At 41.2% G+C, this 21,352-nt stretch overlaps 1 protein-coding gene and 1 non-coding gene across 2 annotated transcripts in view; both read left to right on the top strand.

Annotated features, from left to right (window-relative positions):
• The window catches only part of LOC126162813 (signal recognition particle subunit SRP68), an 85,974-nt gene extending 65,682 nt beyond the window's left edge, over positions 1-20,292 (top strand). Inside the window, exons 9-11 of the mRNA XM_049919558.1 lie at positions 7,066-7,229; positions 13,876-14,140; positions 19,897-20,292. Coding sequence (XP_049775515.1) covers positions 7,066-7,229; positions 13,876-14,140; positions 19,897-20,151 — 684 coding nt within the window. The 3' untranslated portion in view covers positions 20,152-20,292. The remainder of the gene's footprint in view (positions 1-7,065; positions 7,230-13,875; positions 14,141-19,896) is intronic.
• On the top strand, positions 17,603-17,675 carry Trnat-agu (transfer RNA threonine (anticodon AGU)). The gene has a single exon. It is a non-coding gene; the product is annotated as a tRNA-Thr (tRNA).
• Positions 20,293-21,352: the final 1,060 nt, after the last annotated feature.

The raw sequence follows: 21,352 nt of genomic DNA, 5'->3' as shown, positions 1-21,352 counted from the left end.
CCAGGTGAATGCTAGCTCATTTGCTGTGACCAGACGGTTTTGAACCCTCAGGTAACAATTTTATAGTCATATAGTTATAATTTCCTCTTTCTCTGTTATTGAGTAATAAGTTCACTATTGGCTATTGACTGAGAAAGTATCAAACAAAGAAGTGTGTTGCACCAGTTATTAAGTACACTGCTAATGTAAAGTGCACAAATCTTCACTGTTGTACTCTGTATTGAATTATATCAAAGGCAGATTCAATTTATCCACTATCCTGGGGCCCGTGTCATGTGCCCTTCATTTTTAACCTTCCCCAACCTATCCCCCTCTCACCATGGAAGAGGGAACTAATATATCCAAAAGCTAGGATAGTGTTATCACTTTTATATGTGCCTGTTGGCAGTACTATAAACTATTAAAGAAAATTTTGCCATGTAATTTTTTGTCATCTAATCGAAATGATCTAAATCTCCACACTTCGGAGAATGAATTATTATTCAAACTATTCTTTTATTGGTTGGTAGTTTCATCTCTCTTGTGCTTTAAGAAATATATGTAATTAATGTTGTGCAGAAAGTTTTGATTCCATTTACCCACAATACATAATAGTAAAGATTTATAGCAGACTTCAGCTATGTTGGTAACATTTTTGATCTCTGTTTTGTTTGTATTAATGGCAGCATTTCTGATCCTTCCCTCGCATGGTCCTCACTATATGGCATAATATCATGATTTTGACCCAAACCATCATGGTCTGATAAACTGTTAGTAAGTTTACTGTGCTCTTATTGGGATAGTCAAAGTTGAAAGTAAATATTGAAGTTTCAGCATAATATTCTTTGTGTGATTTTCTTGTAAGTAAAAGCCACAAAGTTTAATGTTTGCTTTTAAATATTTTGGAGTTGTGTCTGATGATGTATAAATCATGATTACCAAACCTCATCAAACATTTTATAATCCCCCTCCCAAATGTGACTAGGAATAGAACTAGAATACATGAAGCTGTGAGTGTTTTAGATGCTTTTCTCCATAACTGTGATGATTACCAGAAAGATGTTTTCACATGCTTTATAGATCACAAAAGGCTTTTGATGATGAACGTCATTCAGAATTGCTACAAGTCATATTTGACCACTAGCATTGCCAGATGATTTTCACTGAATGTCCCGATTTGTAGGACTGTCACAACCTATCCTGCCTCAGGTGGGTTGACAAATGTTCATGACTCTTGAACACTGCTGACAATTCCAAATTTAATTTGTATTCATTTGAAAAGTTGTTCATTAGATTGAGGTTGCTAAATGAGTTTCTGAACTGGTGGTGGTAACCAAAAAAGACAGAATACAGTGCACCAGGAGGTTGTGATTAGTGTTGTGAATTGTAAGTTCTGAAAACAATTGGCTGCATGGCTTTCATTGTTGTATTATTATCACCACACCAGTGCTTTCGTAACAATGTTTCAAATTCTTTCTCTCACTCATCGACTGATTTTGATTTGACTTGTTGCACTAATTAGTTATATGTCAGTAGTACAGGTGGCTAATATAGACAATAAAACATCTACAAAAAGGCAACACATTAACAAGTTTATTTTACACTGTGTACATTTAATACTTGAGGTAAACATAACTTTGTAAAGCTGTAGGTTTTTCTGTGGTGGTTAGTTACATACAGTGAAAGTAATGTTCTTGATAGAAACACATTGTCTGGAATGCTGATGATCCTTAGTCTGAATATTTGTAATGTGTAGTAGTGTTGTCCTTCCCCATGAACCATGGACCTTGCCATTGGTGGGGAGGCTTGCGTGCTTCAGCGATACAGATGGCCGTACCGTAGGTTCAATCACAACAGAGGGGTATCTGTTGAGAGGCCAGACAAACGTGTCGTTCCTGAAGAGGGGCAGCAGCCTTTTCAGTAGTTGCAGGGGTAACAGTCTGGATGATTGACTTACCTGGCCTTGCAACATTAACCAAAACGGCCTTGCTGTGCTGGTACTGCGAACGGCTGAAAGTAAGGGGAAACTACGGCCGTAATTTTTCCCCGAGGGCATGCAGCTTTACTGTATGGATAAATAAGGGTGGCGTCCTCTTGGGTAAAATATTCCGGAGGTTAAATAGTCCCCCATTCGGATCTCCGAGCAGGGACTACTCAAGAGGACGTCGTTGTCAGGAAAAAGAAAACTGGCGTTCTACGGATCGGAGCATGGAATGTAAGATCCCTTAACCAGGCAGGTAGACTAGAAAATTTAAAAAGGGAAATGGATAGGTTACAGTTAGATATAGTGGTAATTAGTGAAGTTCGGTGGCAGGGGGAACAAGACATTTGGTCAGGTGAATACAGGGTTATAAACACAAAATGAAATAGGGGTAATGCGGGAGTGGGTTTAATAATGAATAAAAAAATAGGAGTATGGGTGAGCTACTACAAACAGCATAGTGAACGCATTATTGTGGCCAAGATAGACACGAAGCACACGCCTACTACAGTAGTACAAGTTTATATGCCAACTAGCTCTGCAGATGATGAAGAAATTGAAAAAAAATGTATGATGAGATAAAAGAAATTATTCAGGTAGTGAAGGGAGACGAAAATTTAATAGTCATGGGTGACTGGAATTCGAGAGTAGGAAAAGGGAGAGAAGGAAACATAGTAGGTGAATATGGATTGGGGCTAAGAAATGAAAGAGGAAGCCGCCTGGAAGAGTTTTGCACATAGCATAACTTAATCATAGCTAACACTTGGTTCAAGCATCATGAAAGAAGGTTGTATACATGGAAGAATCCTGGAGATACTAGAAGGTATCAGATAGATTATATAATGGTAAGACAGAGATTTAGGAACCACGTTTTAAATTGTAAGACATATCCAGGGGCAGATGTGGACTCTGACCACAATCTATTGGTTATGACCTGTAGATTAAAACTGAAGAAACTGCAAAAAGGTGGGAATATAAGGAGATGGGACCTGGATAAACTGAAAGAACCAGAGTTTGTACAGAATTTCAGGGAGAGCATAAGGGAACAATTGACAGGAATGGGGGAAAGAAGTACAGTAGAAGAAGAATGGGTAGCTCTGAGGGATGAAGTAGTGAAGGCAGCAGATGATCAAGTAGGTAAAAAGACGAGGGCTAGTAGAACTCCTTGGTTACAGAAGAAATATTGAACTTAATTGACGAAAGGAGAAAGTATATAAAAATGCAGTAAATGAAGCAGGCAAAAAGGAATACAAACATCTCAAAAATCAGATCGACAGGAAGTGCCAAATGGCTAAGCAGGGATGGCTAGAGGACAAATGTAAGGATGTAGAGGCTTATCTCACTAGGGGTAAGATAGATAATGCGTACAGGAAAATTAAAGAGACCTTTGGATAAAGGAGAACCACTTGTATGAGCTCAGATGGAAACCTAGTTCTAAGCAAAGAAGGGAAAGCAGAGAGGTGGAAGGAGTATATAGAGGGTCTATACAAGGGCGATGTACTTGAGGACAATATTATGGAAATGGAAGAGAATGTAGGTGAAGATGAAATGGGAGATACGATACTGAGTGAAGAGTTTGACAGAGCACTGATAGACCTGAGTCGAAACAAGGCCCCGGGAGTAGACAGCATTCCATTAGAACTACTGACAGCCTTGGGAGAGCCAGTCCTGACAAAACTCTACCATCTGGTGAGCAAGATGTATGAGACAGGCGAAATACCCTCAGGCTTCAAGAAGAATATAATAATTCCAATCCCAAAGAAAGCAGGTGTTGACAGATGTGAAAATTACCGAACTATCAGTTTAATAAGTCACAGCTGCAAAATACTAACGCGAATTCCTTACAGACGAATGGAAAAACTGGTGGAAGCCGACCTCGGGGAAGATCAGTTTGGATTCCGTAGAAATATTGGAACACGTGAGGCAGTACTGACCTTACGACTTATCTTAGAAGAAAGATTAAGGAAAGGCAAACCTATGTTTCTAGCATTCGTAGACTTAGAGAAAGCTTTTGACAGTGTCGACTGGAATACTCTCTTTCAAATTCTAAAGGTGGCAGGGGTAAAATACAGGGAGCGAAAGGCTATTTACAATTTGTACAGAAACCAGATGGCAGTTATAAGAGTCGAGGGGCATGAAAGGGAAGCAGTTGTTGGGAAGGGAGTGAGACAGGGTTGTAGCCTCTCCCCGATGTTATTCGATCTGTATATTGAGCAAGCAGTGAAGGAAACAAAAGAAAAATTCGGAGTAGGTATTAAAATCCATGGAGAAGAAATAAAAACTTTGAGGTTCGCCGATGACATTGTAATTCTATCAGAGACAGCAAAGGACTTGGAAGAGCAGTTGAACGGAATGGACAGTGTCTTGAAAGGAGGATATAAGATGAACAGCAACAAAAGGAAAACGAGGATAATGGAATGTAGTCGAATTCAGTCGGGTGATGCTTAGGGAATTAGATTAGGAAATGAGGCACTTAAAGTAGTAAAGGAGTTTTGCTATTTGGGGGGCAAAATAACTGATGGTGGTCGAAGTAGTGAAGATATAAAATGTAGACTGTGCAATGGCAAGGAAAGCGTTCCTGAAGAAGAGAAATTTGTTAACATCGAGTATAGATTTAAGTGTCAGGAAGTCGTTTCTGAAAGTATTTGTATGGAGTGTAGCCATGTGTGGAAGTGAAACATGGACGATAACTAGTTTGGACAAGAAGAGAATAGAAGCTTTCGAAATGTGGTGCTACAGACGAATGCTGAAGATTAGATGGGTAGATCACATAAATAATGAGGAGGTATTGAATAGAATTGGGGAGAAGAGGAGTATGTGGCACAACTTGAGAAAAAGAAGGGACCGGTTAGTAGGACATGTTCTGAGGCATCAAGGGATCACAATTTTAGCATTGGAGGGCAGCGTGGAGGGTAAAAATCGTAGAGGGAGACCAAGAGATGAATACACTAAGCAGATTCAGAAGGATGTGGGTTGCAGTAAGTACTGGGAGATGAAGAAGCTTGCACAGGATAGGGTAGCATGGAGAGCTGCATCAAACCAGTCTCAGGACTGAAGACCACAACAACAGTAGTGTTGTGCTATGTTGATGTATTGACTTCACTACAGTCTCCTGTATTAATGTTGTTAAGTGTATAGTGCACTGAATCTGAGGTGAAACTCTTGAGTGTGGCTGCCTAAAATAACCTGCTTGCCAGTCAGAGTCATGGGCAATCAGAGTCATGGGCAATGAGGTCATGTCAATTTACTGTCCTCTAGTGGTGCATGAGCATGGCGCAACCCCTCAGAGAACAGTGAGTGCTGGAAGAGCAAGCTCACTCGGTAGTGTGCCTGGTTTAAAAGTGCCGTCTCTTAAGTAGCTGTGAGCAGCATGCCATCAATACCACAGTTAGTACTTTGTTAACTAATTCTGAAATGTGCTGAACATTTTTTTCTAGTCAGCCTAAAGTTGTTGGTTGGTTGATTTGGTGGAAGAGACCAAACAGTGAGGTCATTGGTCTCATCGGATTAGGGAAGGATAGGGAAGAAAGTTGGCTGTGCCCTTTCAAAGGAACCATCCCAGCATTTGCCGGAACCGATTTAGGGAAATCAGGGAAACCTAAATCAGGATGGCCATATGCTGGATTGAACTGTCGTCCTCCCGAATGCAAGTCCAGCGTGCCAACCACTGCGCACCTCGCTTGGTCCTAAAGTTGTTACTTTTGATGAACACAGCGGTATTTTTGAATACAGCCGTACCAACTGAGCACTCATAAGCCCCAACCAGTATACCAACATTGTTCATTATAAGGAAATATGCATCTAATGATTGTAAATTTATGTTATAGTTTCTTTATCTGCCTCTGCCCGCTACAAGTGTCCACATGGAGAAATACACTACATATGGTTCAACAAAAGTGTTACGACGATCCAACAATCACAAAGCTGCTCATGAGTAGACAGTTTCTAAATGGTTGTGATTGGTCATGATACCTTTATTCGAATGAACCTTGTTACTCCCATCAGCTACCACACTGAGTAGTGCTTGGTTGTGCAAGGAGATACTGCATGAATTGTTACCCTTTTATGGGTCAGATGTGCTTTGCAGAACCCACTGATGCCAAGGAACGTAACTATGTAAAATTTGTAAATATGTTTGGCGGCCAACGCAATGCTAGCGTCATTGTACTTCAGTTATTTCAGTTTTTTCTGCAAGAACATTTTTTCACAAAATGTAAATCATGGGAAAATTATAAATTTGTTAATGCAAAATTGGATGCAAATTAACCTTGCGAACATAGGGAATGTGATGGGCACGATAAAAAATGTAGTAAATGACAAGAAAACATTCATTCCAGAGTGTAAAAACAGGGTTATACTGTATGTCAATTTTTTAATAAAACTAAAACAAAATATGAGTAATTGACAATTAGTACTGGGAACAGACGGCTGAAATCACAGTAGAAGCAATGGCATCATTAAGTATCTAGAGTGAGAGAGCTGCTCAACAAGTTTTCCTTCTCAACCCTACAGTGTATTATCTGCTCACTCATGAAAGAGTCCTCTGCTGATAGCAAACCTGCAAAGCCTATCAACCACATTCTTTAAATACTGTAAAGATCTGATAGACGATATCTGTTCAACGATATCTGTTCAACAGTAATAGAATTTAGTCTCTAAACAAACGTATTGAAGTAGTAAGATACAACAAAAAAAAAACTGGAGGCATTGTTGTGTACAAGCTAAATTTCAGTAAAACAGATGTGTCCGGCACAGTATGGAAGCATAGACCTTAAGCGTGAGTGCACTGAAATTCCTAAAGGCATTCGAAATGTTTGTCCGTCACAGAGTGTTATGTATTCTTTGTACTGATTGGATCTAATGATGAAGTCTTTTTTTTTTTCCTAGGAAAAACAGAAAAGAGATCTTATTTCAGTAATGAAATGCAGTGGAATTATATATGTTGGTTACACAATTTGCAGACGCAAGTAAATACTTTCTCCTGTTTGTTTTAAAATGAAAGATGACCGCAAATGGGCCAAAAGTTGATAACAATTATAATGGAGTGCTAATCAAGAGGTGCACAAGGAATTATTCAGTTCACTTATTTTTCAATTATTTTGCAGGCTGGATCGGGCGAAGGGAAGAAAACTCGCCCTCAGGATATAACGAGACTTTATGAAATCATTCTTCAGAACTGCACTGAATTGCAGCAGTTGCCAGGCTTTGAAGACGATCCTCAGTATCAGCAAGAGGTGGAAGCAAAAACGAAAGCTTACAAGGCCTTCAGGTAAGAATAATAATTTATAATTTGAACATTTGTCATATGATAATGTGGCACTACATTTTCATTACTACATGAGATGGTAAAGTTCCAAATAAAAAATTTGTTGCTTGACGAGAGAAGTTTGCATTTTGTCTCTGGAAACCATGCTTATTGGATTTCGGCTTCCCCAGTTCATTGTACAGAAAGTGTTCAAAATATTCTGTAAATTAATCCCTAGTGATTTGCCAATTGCTGTAGAATTGATTTACAGTGGTTTTTCAGTTCCAGTATAAAAGTAGGCTGATATTCTCCCCACATGGCACATTTATTGAGATCAGAAACTGAAGAAGTGAGGCTGCTGTTAATAATGTAACGGTGGACTAGTGAGGTCCATATTGATGTATAATTCAATATAATCTCCTAAAAACTAAACTGATGATTTTATCAAAGTTCTTATTTCACTGCTTGAATTAATAGCAAAATTAGAATGCTAAATAGGGAGATTTCAGAGAATGCTGCATGCAGATTTATTTATCATGCTACCATAATAGCAGATGATTTCAATTGTCACAGAATAGCATGTTTATTGCAGTATGTAAATACAAATATGTGTAAAAAGTCATTATGTTATCAATTATCTTGAATATAGAGTTTGAGAGCCACCTGTACTGGTAACATCTTAGATTTCTGCACATGCCAGCAAACCTCACCTCTTTGTTTGGTCATAAGCTTTATAGCTCAGTGACTGAAAAAATTACTAAAAATCAAAAGGTCTTCTTTTCATTGAATTGGAAACTGTCGGCAGGCATTTTCAATCAGTCACACTGTAACAAAGAGAGCTTTTTAATTTATGCCATTCTGCATGTCAACCTACACCAATTTGTGGCAGACTGTGACTTATTCTTCTTCTGAGTGCCTTGTCATCAGAAGTACTGGCCATAACTGCCCTCCTCCAGACTGCACAGTGGTCATACTTCAGTGACAATACAGTTTCATTCATTGATTTCTGTAGCAACTCCACGTAAGGATTTGCATCATAGATGATGTCCCAACCACACTGCTATGAGGGTGAGTCAAATGAAAACCAGAAATTTGTAATAACAAATCGAAATTTTGCGCCATTATCCTGTAAGTTGGTAAGCGTGCTACTAACAGCGCGCAGAATGGCCTGTAGGTGGCAGCATAGTGCAGATGCACACATACCGTCACAGTATCAGTATAAAGATGGCTGCCCCACTTGCAACTTGCACCAGGGAAGAACAGCATTCTGTTGTTTGGTTTTTGCATAGTGAAGATGTGAAACCTATTGAAATTAATCGACGAATGAAGGTTCAGTACGGTGATGCATGTTTGTCACAGCAGCAAGTCTACGAATGGAGTAGGAAGTGTGCAAATGGTGTGACTTCAGTGGAAGATGCTCCTTGTCCAGGTCAGGCACAACGAGTTGTGACTCCACAGAACATTGCAGCAGTTGAAGCCATAGTGAAAGAAAACCGCCGAGTGACACTGAATGACATTGCAGCATGTTTACAGATTAATCATGGTTCAGCACACCACACTGTGCGTGATGTGCTCCACTTTCACAAAGTGTCAGCAAGATGGGTGCCACGGCAGCTGACACCCGAAATGAGAGAACGACGTGTTGATGCTTGTGAAGAACTTCTGCGCTTTGAACGAGAAGGTGATGGCTTCCTTGCAAGAATCGTTACTGGGGACAAAACCTGGGTTCACTTTCACCAACCAGAAACGAAGAGAACGACCAAGGAATGCCGAGATTCCTCATCACCAAAACCAAAGAAGTTTCGAAAAGAACCATCAGCAGGGAAGGTTATGCTGACTCTCTTTTGGGACGAAAAAGGTATCATTTTGGAGCATTATATGCCTAGAGAGACCACTGTCACCAGTGCATCATATACAGATCTCCTAAAAAATCATCTGCGGCCTGCAATCAAATCAAAGCGACGTGGATTGCTGTCAGTAGGTGTCCTTTTCCGACATGACAATGCAAGGCCCCACACTGCCTGTACAACAGTTGCAACAATCACAGACCTGCATTTTGAGTGCCTTTCTCATCTACCATACTCACCAAACCTTGCCCCAAGTAATTTCCATATGTTTGGACCAATGGGAGGAAAGAAGTTCCAATCTGATGAAGAGGTACGCCACGCAGTGCATGAGTGGTTGCGCGGACTACCAAAAGAATTTTTTTCTAAAGGAATTTATGCACTTTGTAAGTGCTGGAAGACTTGCATTGAGTGTGAGGGAGATTATGTTGAAAAGTAATACAGCTTTGTACCACTTCTGCACAATAAATAATATTTTAAAAAATATTTAAGGTTTTCATTTGACTCACCCTCCTATGTATAAGCAGAATTGGCCATAAGCTTTATAGATCAGTGATGACTGGAAAAATTAAGAAAGATCGAAAGGCCTTCTTTTCATCAAATCAGACAAAAAGCTGATTTTAAATTGCCAGCTTTCAGTCAAAAGGCCTTCTTCCTAATTAGACCCCCCTCTCACCCCACCCCACCCCCACCCGCCCACACACGCACACACATACATACATACATATTCAAAAAGAAAGATGATGAGACTTACCAAACAAAAGCGCTGGACAGGTATACACTCGCGCACACACACACACACACACACACACACACACACACACACACACATATCCATCCGCACATACACAGACACAAGCAGACATTTGTAAAGGCAAAGAGTTTGGGCAGAGATGTCAGTCGAGGCGGAAGTAAAGAGGCAAAGATGTTGTAGAAAGACAGGCGAGGTATGAGTGGCGGCAACTTGAAATCAGCGGAGGTTGAGGCCTGGTGGATAACGAGAAGAGAGGATATACTGAAGGGCAAGTTCCCATCTCCGGAGTTCTGACAGGTTGGTGTTAGTGGGAAGTATCCAGATAACCCGGACGGTGTAACACTGTGCCAAGATGTGCTGACCGTGCACCAAGGCATGTTTAGCCACAGGGTGATCCTCATTACCAACAAACACTGTCTGCCTGTGTCCATTCATGCGAATAGACAGTTTGTTGCTGGTCATTCCCACATAGAAAGCTTCACAGTGTAGGCAGGTCAGGTGGTAAATCACGTGGGTGCTTTCACACGTGGCTCTGCCTTTGATCGTGTACACCTTCCGGGTTACAGGACTGGAGTAGGTGGTGGTGGGAGGGTGCATGGGACAGGTTTTACACCGAGGGCGGTTGCAAGGGTAGGAGCCAGAGGGTAGGGAAGGTGGTTTGGGGATTTCGTAGGGATGAACTAAGAGGTTACGAAGGTTAGGTGGATGGCGGAAAGACACTCTTGGTGGAGTGGGGAGGATTTCATGAAGGATGGATCTCATTTCAGGGCAGGATTTGAGGAAGTCGTATCCCTGCTGGAGAGCCACATTCAGAGTCTGATCCAGTCCCGGAAAGTATCCTGTCACAAGTGGGGCACTTTTGGGGTTCTTCTGTGGGAGGTTCTGGGTTTGAAGGGATGAGGAAGTGGCTCTGGTTATTTGCTTCTGTACCAGGTCAGGAGGGTAGTTGTGGGATGCGAAAGCTGTTTTCAGGTTGTTGGTGTAATGGTTCAGAGATTCCGGACTGGAGCAGATTCGTTTGCCACGAAGACCTAGACTGTAGGGAAGGGACCGTTTGATGTGGAATGGGTGGCAGCTGTCATAATGGAGGTACTGTTGCTTGTTGGTGGGTTTTATGTGGACGGACGTGTGAAGCTGGCTATTGGACAGATGGAGGTCAACGTCAAGGAAAGTGGCATGGGATTTAGAGTAGGACCAGGTGAATCTGATGGAACCAAAGCAGTTGAGTTTGGAGAGGAAATTCTGGAGTTCTTCTTCACTCTGAGTCCAGATCATGAAGATGTCATCAATAAATCTGTACCAAACTTTGGGTTTGCAGGCCTGGGTAACCAAGAAGGCTTCCTCTAAGCGACCCATGAATAGGTTGGCGTACGAGGGGGCCATCCTGGTACCCATGGCTGTTCCGTTTAATTGTTGGTATGTCTGGCCTTCAAAAGTGAAGAAGTTGTGGGTCAGGGTGAAGCTGACTAAGGTAATGAGGAAAGAGGTTTTAGGTAGGGTGGCAGGTGATTGGCGTGAAAGGAAGTGCTCCATCGCAGCGAGACCCTGGACATGCGGAATATTTGTGTATAAGGAAGTGGCATCAATGGTTACAAGGATGGTTTCCGGGGGTAACAGACTGGGTAAGGATTCCAGGTGTTTGAGAAAGTGGTTGGTGTCTTTGATGAAGGATGGGAGACTGCATGTAATGGGTTGAAGGTGTTGATCTACGTAGGCAGAGATACGTTCTGTGGGGGCTTGGTAACCAGCTACAATGGGGCGGCCGGGATGATTGGGTTTGTGAATTTTAGGAAGAAGGTAGAAGGTAGGGGTGCGGGGTGTCGGTGGGGTCAGGAGGTTGATGGAGTCAGGTGAAAAGTTTTGTAGGGGGCCTAAGGTTCTGAGGATTCCTTGAAGCTCCTCCTGGACATCAGGAATGGGATTACCTTGGCAAACTTTGTATGTGGTGTTGTCTGAAAGCTGACGCAGTCCCTCAGCCACATACTCCCGACGATCAAGTACCACTGTCGTGGAACCCTTGTCCGCCGGAAGAATGACGATGGAACTGTCAGCCTTCAGATCACGGATAGCTTGGGCTTCAGATTTGTCAACTTATGTCTTCACTTACCCTTGAGATGTCAAAATTTGTCAGCGAAAAATGCTAAAACTTATCTGGAAATCAGGGAAATATCAGGGAGTTTCACTTGGGGAGATTTGTCAGACCTGATACCTTTTGTTATCAGCAAACTGTAAACTGTACCTGAATAATAAGGTTTCAGAATTTACTACTTGGAAAATAATTTAAAGACTTCATATGTACATGGTATATGTGTTGTGTGGCTAAAGTGCACTTAATGATGTCGGCAGCTCTTGTGTTGCGTGCTGATGTCAAATGTTGATTTTGGTTTTAACCAATTGGGTGATAGTACACAGTAGGCAGTGAGAATTGCTGATTCTAATGACTTATTTTGGCAGAATATACGAACTGATTACAGTTGTCTTCAATATGGAGAGCAGCAGCATAACTTTTAGTGATCTGGTTGTTATGTACTTTAAGGTTGCTCATTGATTTTCAGATTTCTTTGGTGATGGGGAAAAAAGTAGATATAGCCCAAGCCCAAGGTTAGGTTAGAATGTGGTAATTCGCTTGTTCATTGGTGAAGCCAACAAGCCTCAACACAAACATGTGATTGCCATATTGGATTAATTGAGATATATGAGGGTCGTTTGATACATGTGGTAAATTTCCATGAAAGAATGGAACATTTTTGTGGTGCCTTGATGGTTGGTAGGCTTTACTTTCCAAGGATATAAAGAATTTCAGTGATGTACAGTATGCATAGTCCATTATTGACAGTCATCCGCATTGGTCAGTGTGTTGACTGTGACGGTACATGAAGAAAACAGTCTCTCATGCTTTAATGAAACATTTTCATTTGAAGGGTTGAACTGCTGCCAAATTGAAAAAGAATTGGGTGAAGTTCACGTAAACTTTGCTCCATCATTGAAGATCATTTACTTTTGGAGTAATGAATTTAAACATGGTCAGACAAGCACCAAAGATGAAGTGCACTCATGTTGTCCAGTTGAGGCCATCATAAAAGAAACCATTCACAAAATCCATGATATGGATAAGCAAGACTGCCAAATAAAAATTTGTGAGATTGCTAGACTGTAGGGCTCTCAGTGGAGTGAGTGCATAAATATCTTGTATGGAGAATTGGCTGTGAAGAAGCCGTGTGTGAGGTGGGTACTGTGATTGCTCAAAACAACGAAAAGCACATTTGACACAACATTTCAATACAATGTCTCATGATGTTCAGTTGCAGTCTGCAAGACTTTTTGTGCCGATTTGTGACTGTTGGTGAAATCTGGATCTGTCATTACACAGCAGAGTCAAAATGGCAGTCAGAACAATGGACAAAAGCTGGTAAAAGTGCACCAAAGAAGGAAAAGCTCATTTTGCCAGCTGGTGTGTGAAGGCCACTGTTTCTTGGGATTCTCAAGGAATAATACTCATAGATGAATTTGTCATTACTATGACCTACTTGTATGTCTAATGTATGATTTTGCCAAATATTCTGATGGTGTGGTTAAAATCTAACATAATAGAACAAAATATCAGTTAACTTTATTTACAAGCCATGGAATATTACAAAGAACTCATTGGGTACCTACGAATGACTCATGATTTGTCATGTTGTCTTCTCATGATTCATCATGCAAACTGTTGTAAACAGCAACACGCAATGGAAAAGCTGCCAACATTGTAACTGCACTTGGGCAGTATTGTGTATGGAAAAAAAAGATGAGAAAAGAAAAAAAATATTCATATTAGGAGTGTTACTATAGCAAATGGAGTTACTATTCTTTCCTACCTTTCAGATTGAAGTTGTTACTGAAACTGCAAATATAGAATGCAGAAAATTTATAAGCTTATAAATAACCATACACCATAAAAGACCCAGTCCCATGTTTACTTGCTGTAAAAAGAGCCTATATCCACTGATCTATTAATTTTTGTGAAACGTGTCTACTTTAAAGATTTATTAATCTTTTGATGAGTGTAAATTCCATCATATGTTTGATTTAGGTGCTTCTATATAGCCCAGAGCCTAGTGAGCTTGCGTCGTTGGCACGAAGCGATGGCACTTTACCAACGTTCTCGACAATATGCTGGTGAAGCTCTTGCTAGTAGTAATGCCATAGGGGGTGATCTCGCAGATGACTTACAGGCTCTTCTACATGACGTGGGTGGACAGGAGTTCTCTGCTCATGCCCACAGTGTTCTTGAAGGCGAGGCACAAGATGATGAAGGATCAACTGTGCATATCAAGCCAGCTACACGTTCTAAAAAGGTACAGTATTTATGTAACTTATTTTCTTTTTCTGTTGTACTAATTCCATAAGGACCTTTCTGAATATTACCACAAAATTTATACAAAAACCAAAGCAGATGCTTTTACACAAAATCAAACAACAGAAAACTGGGATGGAGTAACAACGAGCATATGAAAAGTATAGATTGTTACTCACCCCATTTGATGAGTGACCGCTTATCCTGCTCATATTATTCAAACACATGCTTTGTTTTTTGTTTGCAAAAATTAACATTGGTGTATCAGACTGAGGCCTGTAGATTTGCTATCAGTACTTTTCAAATTATTATGTATACTAGCACATTTCGACAGCAGATTTGCACAGTGTATTGACCAGTACTGCATCATACAATAGAATGTTGTGTGTGAATCAAGCCAAAGAACAATTGTATGTGGTTCAACTGGTTCATCCAGTATGCTAGACACACCTCACAACAGTCCTACACTGCCAACAGTTTTGTCTAGCTGGAATGTCATTTGACTAAGTTCTACTGGACATTGTTGAAGGTCAGTTTTAACACAATATTGATACAGAGAGTCTAACCCCAAAATTAGGCTTAACCCTCATCCAAATGCGCTACTGCCTCTACACACTGCTAAAATCAAACCACCCGTATACAAAGATCTACATCCACCAATGTCACTGATCTCATATCATTATCCCTGATCCATGTAAACTTTAGTGTGTTGGTTTCCATTGCCTTTGACCTACTAAGTCTTTACTGGCAACTGACATGGGCACCTATGTGTGCAATAATGTTCTTTACTTCCAACAACACCGCTTACTGCACACTCCACCTCTGCATTTGTATTTGTTGCATTTAATCTTAATAGGAACATCTTTAAATGTACTTTTGGTTCTCTCTTGCATTTAACGGCTGCATAATACCTCTTCATCCAATCCTGTGTCCATTACCAAAATTCTGCTGCTGATATGTTGCATTTCCTTTACTTCACTGTGGCTGGCAACACTGCCTATGCAAGTGCCCTTTCTGCCCACAACTGTAACACTTACCACTTGCAGAAAATATACCCCACATCCACCTCGTACCCTTGCTGACATATGAGTTTCTTTGCACTCCATTGCTAAACTAATACCAGAATACAGATCCTTTGGTGCCCCCTGTGTGCACCCTCCGTGACATATCTGATGGCAGTCACCTCAGAAAAGCATAAAGTGCCCTTTGTTCAGCTTCTTGCAACAAAACTGTGTTTGCTGCATCACTCTGTCCTAACTCATACATGTGTTTATTACATTTCCTTATCCTATCCACAAAATTTTCTGCAGTTCCCCCATGCCTCTTTAAATGTTCCCAAAAATAGCTTTTACTATTCTGCTTATACCTTTACAAAAGCCCTACACCCCATGTACATTTTTGCTTCTCCCACTAATCACAGGTTTGCTGCTTGCAACAACTGACAGTCTGTCCAACCACCCATCTTCACCGATGTTAAGACCCTCTAAGAAGAATCATACATCCACAGATGATATTCCAGAAAAGGGAACAGTCAACCCTGCAGCAGCTGGATCCATCTCATGCTGTGGTAGCTGAAGCACTGCTAACTGTTTTGTCTTTAACTGCCAACTGTCCATTTAGCTGCGTACTATCCGCTGTCAGCTGTGCCACCTGTTTTAGCAATATCCATACTGCTGCTGTCTCCAGCCAACCTTTCGTCTTTGACTGCCATTATGACAGTCATACTCCCCAGTACATACGATAATACAACAACAAAATAAAATTCTTTAGAATTCCAGAAGATCACTAAAAATTAGTCTTTATGTCATATCATGATCCATCTAGACCCACTACACTGCCTTGCAATATAAACATATCAGCGACATGTGTAACAGGTTAAGGGCGCAGACTCTGTGCATGGTGTAGAACGCCCAAGTAAGTTGCACTGTATACACCTTACAAGCCAACTGCTCTCTGCCATTACCTTTAAACACAGATTAGCAGTTGGCTCCTCCGGCCTAAACAAGGTAACCTTAACGTTAAAATCAAAGTTATGTCTCGCTTCCATGTCTATTACTACTCCAAAAACTAACCAAATAGTTCATCGCTCAGCGCAGCATGTAGACACTGTAGGTCGTTGTCCAGATGCCGTGCTGCATGAAGACAGTGCCCAAATTCTGACACCCAACTGTAATGGCCCCTGGTGCAGAGTGGAACGGTTACAAGTGAAGATTGTATGAGCAGCAGGTGGAGGTGAGGTGGGAGCCCAGATGGCTCTGGAGAAAGACAGTGGCAGGTTCTTTTATCAATGCATCTGCACTGCATGGTTCAGTGAGTTAGTGGTGAGCTGGCTGCTGAATTCTTGCTACTTGAACACCCTGTGTTGCTGACACAGTTCTACACCGCACTGGCAGTCCCATTACGTAAGCCATCTGCGTGGAACCCGCACCAGCAGTGTGTGAACGTGACGCTGCTGTAGGCCACTATGTCTCCTGGTGGCATCGTTGGGGAGGATGTCCACCGCATTGAGACGCCTGTCCAGCAGTGGCAGATGGTGGCTGGTGTTCATGGGAAGTGACCCACTGCCCCCAGGGCAGGAGTAGGCTGTGCTGCTGGAGATGACCTCGTGTGGCTAGCTGTGCCATGGCACTAAGCCCACGGAGAGACTTAGTGTGCAGTGCTGTTGCATTGTTGTGCCCTCAAACCAATGACCTCTGCTGACAGGTGCATGTGATGGTCTTAGCCAGCACAGCTCTGTCATCCTGTTTGGGCTGTGAGACTCAGAATAATTCTATTACAAAAATGACCAGTACTTATAGTCAGCAGCAGTGGAATCGTTATGAATATACACCACTACCAGTTAATGTATTTAATACACTACTGCCACTGTCAGTGTTGAAATTTGTCTTGCCCCTTGCTGCACTAGTCAGTGCAATACCACCAAGTTCGCTGTTTTGGCTAGCTAACGTGCCTTGAAATATTGCACTGGCCTTGTTGAATTATTACAGTGACAACATTCCATGCTCAACCGCCGTCAGTGCTGCTGCAATACACTACTCAGGCTCACGCCAGTACGTAATAGAAAGGGGATGACTGCTGTCAGCTGCAGCAGCACATTAAGCAGAATCAGCAGCAATAAGCGAAAATGCGTACCAGACCGGGATTCGAACCCGGGACCTCCTGCTCACAAGGCAGGTGTGGTATCCACTGCCCCATCCGGGACACAGCGTTACCACAACTGAACGGACTATCTCGGCATGCCTCACGGCCAATCCACACGCCCACTGAGCGGCACCTATCCTCAGTCCCGGTCCATTATACTCCTGTTCACTACTTTGAGATTTCCATAGAAGGGAATGCACAAATATGTCCGACCTCCTGTGGGAATCTCTAAGTAGTGAATGCGGATAGATGGCACTCCATAGGAGTGTGGATTGGCTGTGAGGCATGCCGAGATAGTTCACGCAGTTGCGATAATGCTGTGTCCCAGGTGGCACAGTGGTTACTGCACCTGCCTAGTAAGCAGGAGATCCTGGGTTCAAATCCCAGTCTGGTACGCATTTTTGCTTGTCGCTGCTGATTCCACTTAATGTCCTGCTACAGCTGACAGCAGTGTTCCCCCTTCAATTTACATATAATGTTTCACAGCTGGGAATCTGCATGGTGTCATTCTTTCAGACATGTTGGAAAGAACAGACACCACGCATTCATATAGTTCACACCAATATGCCCTTGTATGATTGTTAAACTAAATGACAAATCTGCTTGCAATCACTTCATTGCATTGGTACTGAAATTTTTGTGTGTTTAAAGTAGTGGAAACGTATTTTATAAGTGAAAAATGACTGGTATCATTCTGAATTGGAGATCCACATTACTCTTTAATCATTCTATCAAAAACATTCTGCTCACTGCACCAACTACTTTTATGCTATCTCGTAATTCAGTGACTTTGGTATAACTCCCCACACAACTAAAACTAATTTACTGGGTTCTGAATGACATAGATGTGTCCATTAAAATGTCCCTGGGTCACTTTTATTCAAAATAAGCTCATGTTTGTATTAATAAACTGAATCTCTTTGGCCAAGCACACTTTGCAATTGTATTCTAGTTCATTGAACATTGGCAGTGTTTGGCATTCATTGTAACTGATTATTGATTCAGTTGCTTCTTGACACATCATCGTTGTGTTTTTATATACACTATCTGATCGAAAGGATTTGCACACTTGTTAGTGAACATTAATATGAGGTGTGTCCACCCTTCCCCTTCATGACAGTTTGAACTTTGCTATGGTCACTTTCAGTGAGGTGTTTTGAATGTCGGAATAGTAACCCATTCTTTCTCAATATCCGAAACCCGAGAAGGTAGTGATGTAGGATGCTGGGGTCTAGAGTGTAGTACATGTTCTGACTCATCCCAGAGGCATTTCATTGGGTTCAGGTCGGGACTCTTAGAAGGCCAGTCCATTTCGGGAATGTTATCGTCCACAAACCATTGCCTCACAGGTACTGGTTTATGACAGGGTGCATCGTCATGCTGATACTACCAGTCATCATCTATGAACTGTTATTTTACTGTTTGGAGTACACAGTGCTGTAAAATGTGTTCATATCCTTCCTCATTTAGTGTTTCCTTAAGCACAGTAAGAGGGCCTCACCGTAACCGTGGAAAATGCCCCCTTACCATAACACCACCACCTCCCTGTTCTCCACTGTCGGCACTACACATAATTCTTCAGGTATTCATGAAACCCAAGCCCTTCCATCAGATTGCCACAGATGTGAATCATCACATCAAATCACTCATTTCCAGTCATCTGCTATCCAGTGGTGTCACTCTTTGCCACTTCAGGCATCGTTTAGCATTGATTAAGGAAATGTGTAGCTTATGAGGAGCTGTTTGACTGTTGTTCTTTTTAATTCTGTTTGCACAGTCATTGTGCTAGCTGGACTGCTGGTTGCACTTTTCGATCTCAAGAGTAGTTACTTTTGCGGATGTCGTGATCTTTTACGATCATCACCTGCGGTTTATGGTCCCTGTCTGCTAATATGTCAGGTCTGCCTGGTCTTGGTTTAACTGTTGTTGTTCCTTAGCTTTTCCTCTCCACATTCACATTACCAATGGTCAGTTTGGGCACCTTTAGAGTGATTGAAATGACCCTGATAGATTTTTTGCTCAGGTGACATCCAATGACTAGTCCATGATCAAAGTCACAGAGCTCTCCCGGCCGACCCATTCTGTTGCTATGTCTTCTCTATTGACAACACAATATTTTTTGCCTCTTTTTATACTGGTTATTGAATCATGGTGTCATCTTCTCACCCTTCATTACTCTGCATGCCACTGTTCTTTGCCAGCAGTGATATTTGTAGCTATGTACATTATTTTAAAAATTACTTCACATTTGGGGGGAAAATTCAACACAGTTTTCATATTAAGTGAAAGAATTTTTAAAAATACAAAACCTATTTTGAGGTAACTGACAGCAGCCAATAAGATCTAAAAGGATTAGGATGAATGTTGATGGGCAGCCAGTTTTCAGTGTACCGTACAGAGACAAGATTGTATTTAAGAGCCACTTTTAATGTAGGTAAGATGACCCTTTACTATGTAAAAGCCCTTTAAATAAGGAGGGAATATGGAAGTGGTAATAGACTGTCAGTAGCTCTTTATTTATGTTTCAAGAATAATTTTATGAGCCATTTTCGTAATTTAATGTTATTTTATACTGGGTAAGACCAGATTTAGTAATTATTATTCTCCTTATTTCAGCCGCTTTATGAACGCCTGGGAGAATATCGTGAAGAACCATCTCTTACATCGCGTAATCCAAATGTGTATAAGCTGCCACCTGAAATGCACCCCATACCATGTAAGCCTCTGTTTTTTGACTTGGCGCTATATTCTGCTGAGTTCCCATCACTGGATGACAAGATTGAAGCTGGCCCAGGAAGGAGAGCACCTTCTGCTGGTTTGACAGGTTTTGTGAAAGGCCTTTGGGGTTGGGGTGGATCTGGGAAGAAATAATGTCTCAAGATTTTGTCAGCAGGACTTGCTCCTATTGTATTAAGCAAAATGTTGAAATGGAAAATATATGTGGAGGGAATTAAAAAATTGATTTTTACAACTCAGATTAATTAAAACAAATAAAGCATATACAGTGTTTAAAATAAAATGTTTTCATTTAGTAATGAAACACATTCACTTTTAGTGCCTGTATGAAATGAAGTCAGCAGTCTGGCAGCGTGTGACTGTACTGCGGAACTGGGACCACTGTCCACCAGGTATTTTATGTTCTGATGTGTTATCAGCTGCTTTTAGTGTGCTGTATGTATGTGAAAATGCAGGTGAGTTTTTGTAAGAACAGAGCAACTAGATGACTCTAACTACATATGTATTGGTGCAGCCTGTACTGAAATAATATCAAGATGAAATGGTTAAGAGGAGGTCTCATTTAGTGTTCAGGAGTCCCAGTCATGTATATCTGTTTGAAAGCATATTTTCTTAAAGACAGGCAGATTAATAACTGTAGCAGTATCACTCTCCACCTTGAAATGATATTCACATTATACATGGAATTAGAATTTGTGAGTTGTTTATAGTTTGTAATGGCTAGGGACCTGAAAAATTTGTATTTGTGATATATGCAAATACAGATACAAAGCCTGCCTCAAAATGCGAAACCATGAAATTACCCAATAGACCCTAAATGCTATTTCACAGTGAATTGGATCTAGATGAACTGTTTACTCAGAGATAGTTTGAAGTAGCTTTATGTTCTTTATATAAATATCAAAAATGTCTAGATGAACTGTTTCATCAGAGATAGTTTCAAATAGCTTTATTTTCTGTATATAAATATTGAAAATGTAAGCAGTTTATTTGTTACTGCTATTGCACAACATCTGGCAAAGCTCTGTCGGAAAGACGATGTGCAACCATGGCGCATGAGGTAGATCCGAATGGTAAGCTTTGCTACCTTCAATGCGGAAGATCCGAGTTTGATTCCCGGTACCTCCCCATATTTATTTCTGAGGTAGGGAAGTCTGCAACAGGGTCCACTAAGCCCTTGTGAGGCCAGATGAGGGCCTGCTTAAATAAAGAGGCAATGGTACACTATGTGATCAAAAGTATCCGGACACTTGGCTGAAAATGACTTAAAAGTTCCTGGCACCCACCCTTAGCCATGATGACAGCTTCCATTCTCGCAGGCATAAATTCAATCAGG

This window comes from Schistocerca cancellata, chromosome 2 (genome assembly GCF_023864275.1).
Source record: "Schistocerca cancellata isolate TAMUIC-IGC-003103 chromosome 2, iqSchCanc2.1, whole genome shotgun sequence".
Lineage (NCBI taxonomy): Eukaryota > Metazoa > Arthropoda > Insecta > Orthoptera > Acrididae > Schistocerca > Schistocerca cancellata.
Note: the sequence above shows the minus strand (reverse complement) of the source record. Positions and strands in the feature narration are given on the sequence as shown.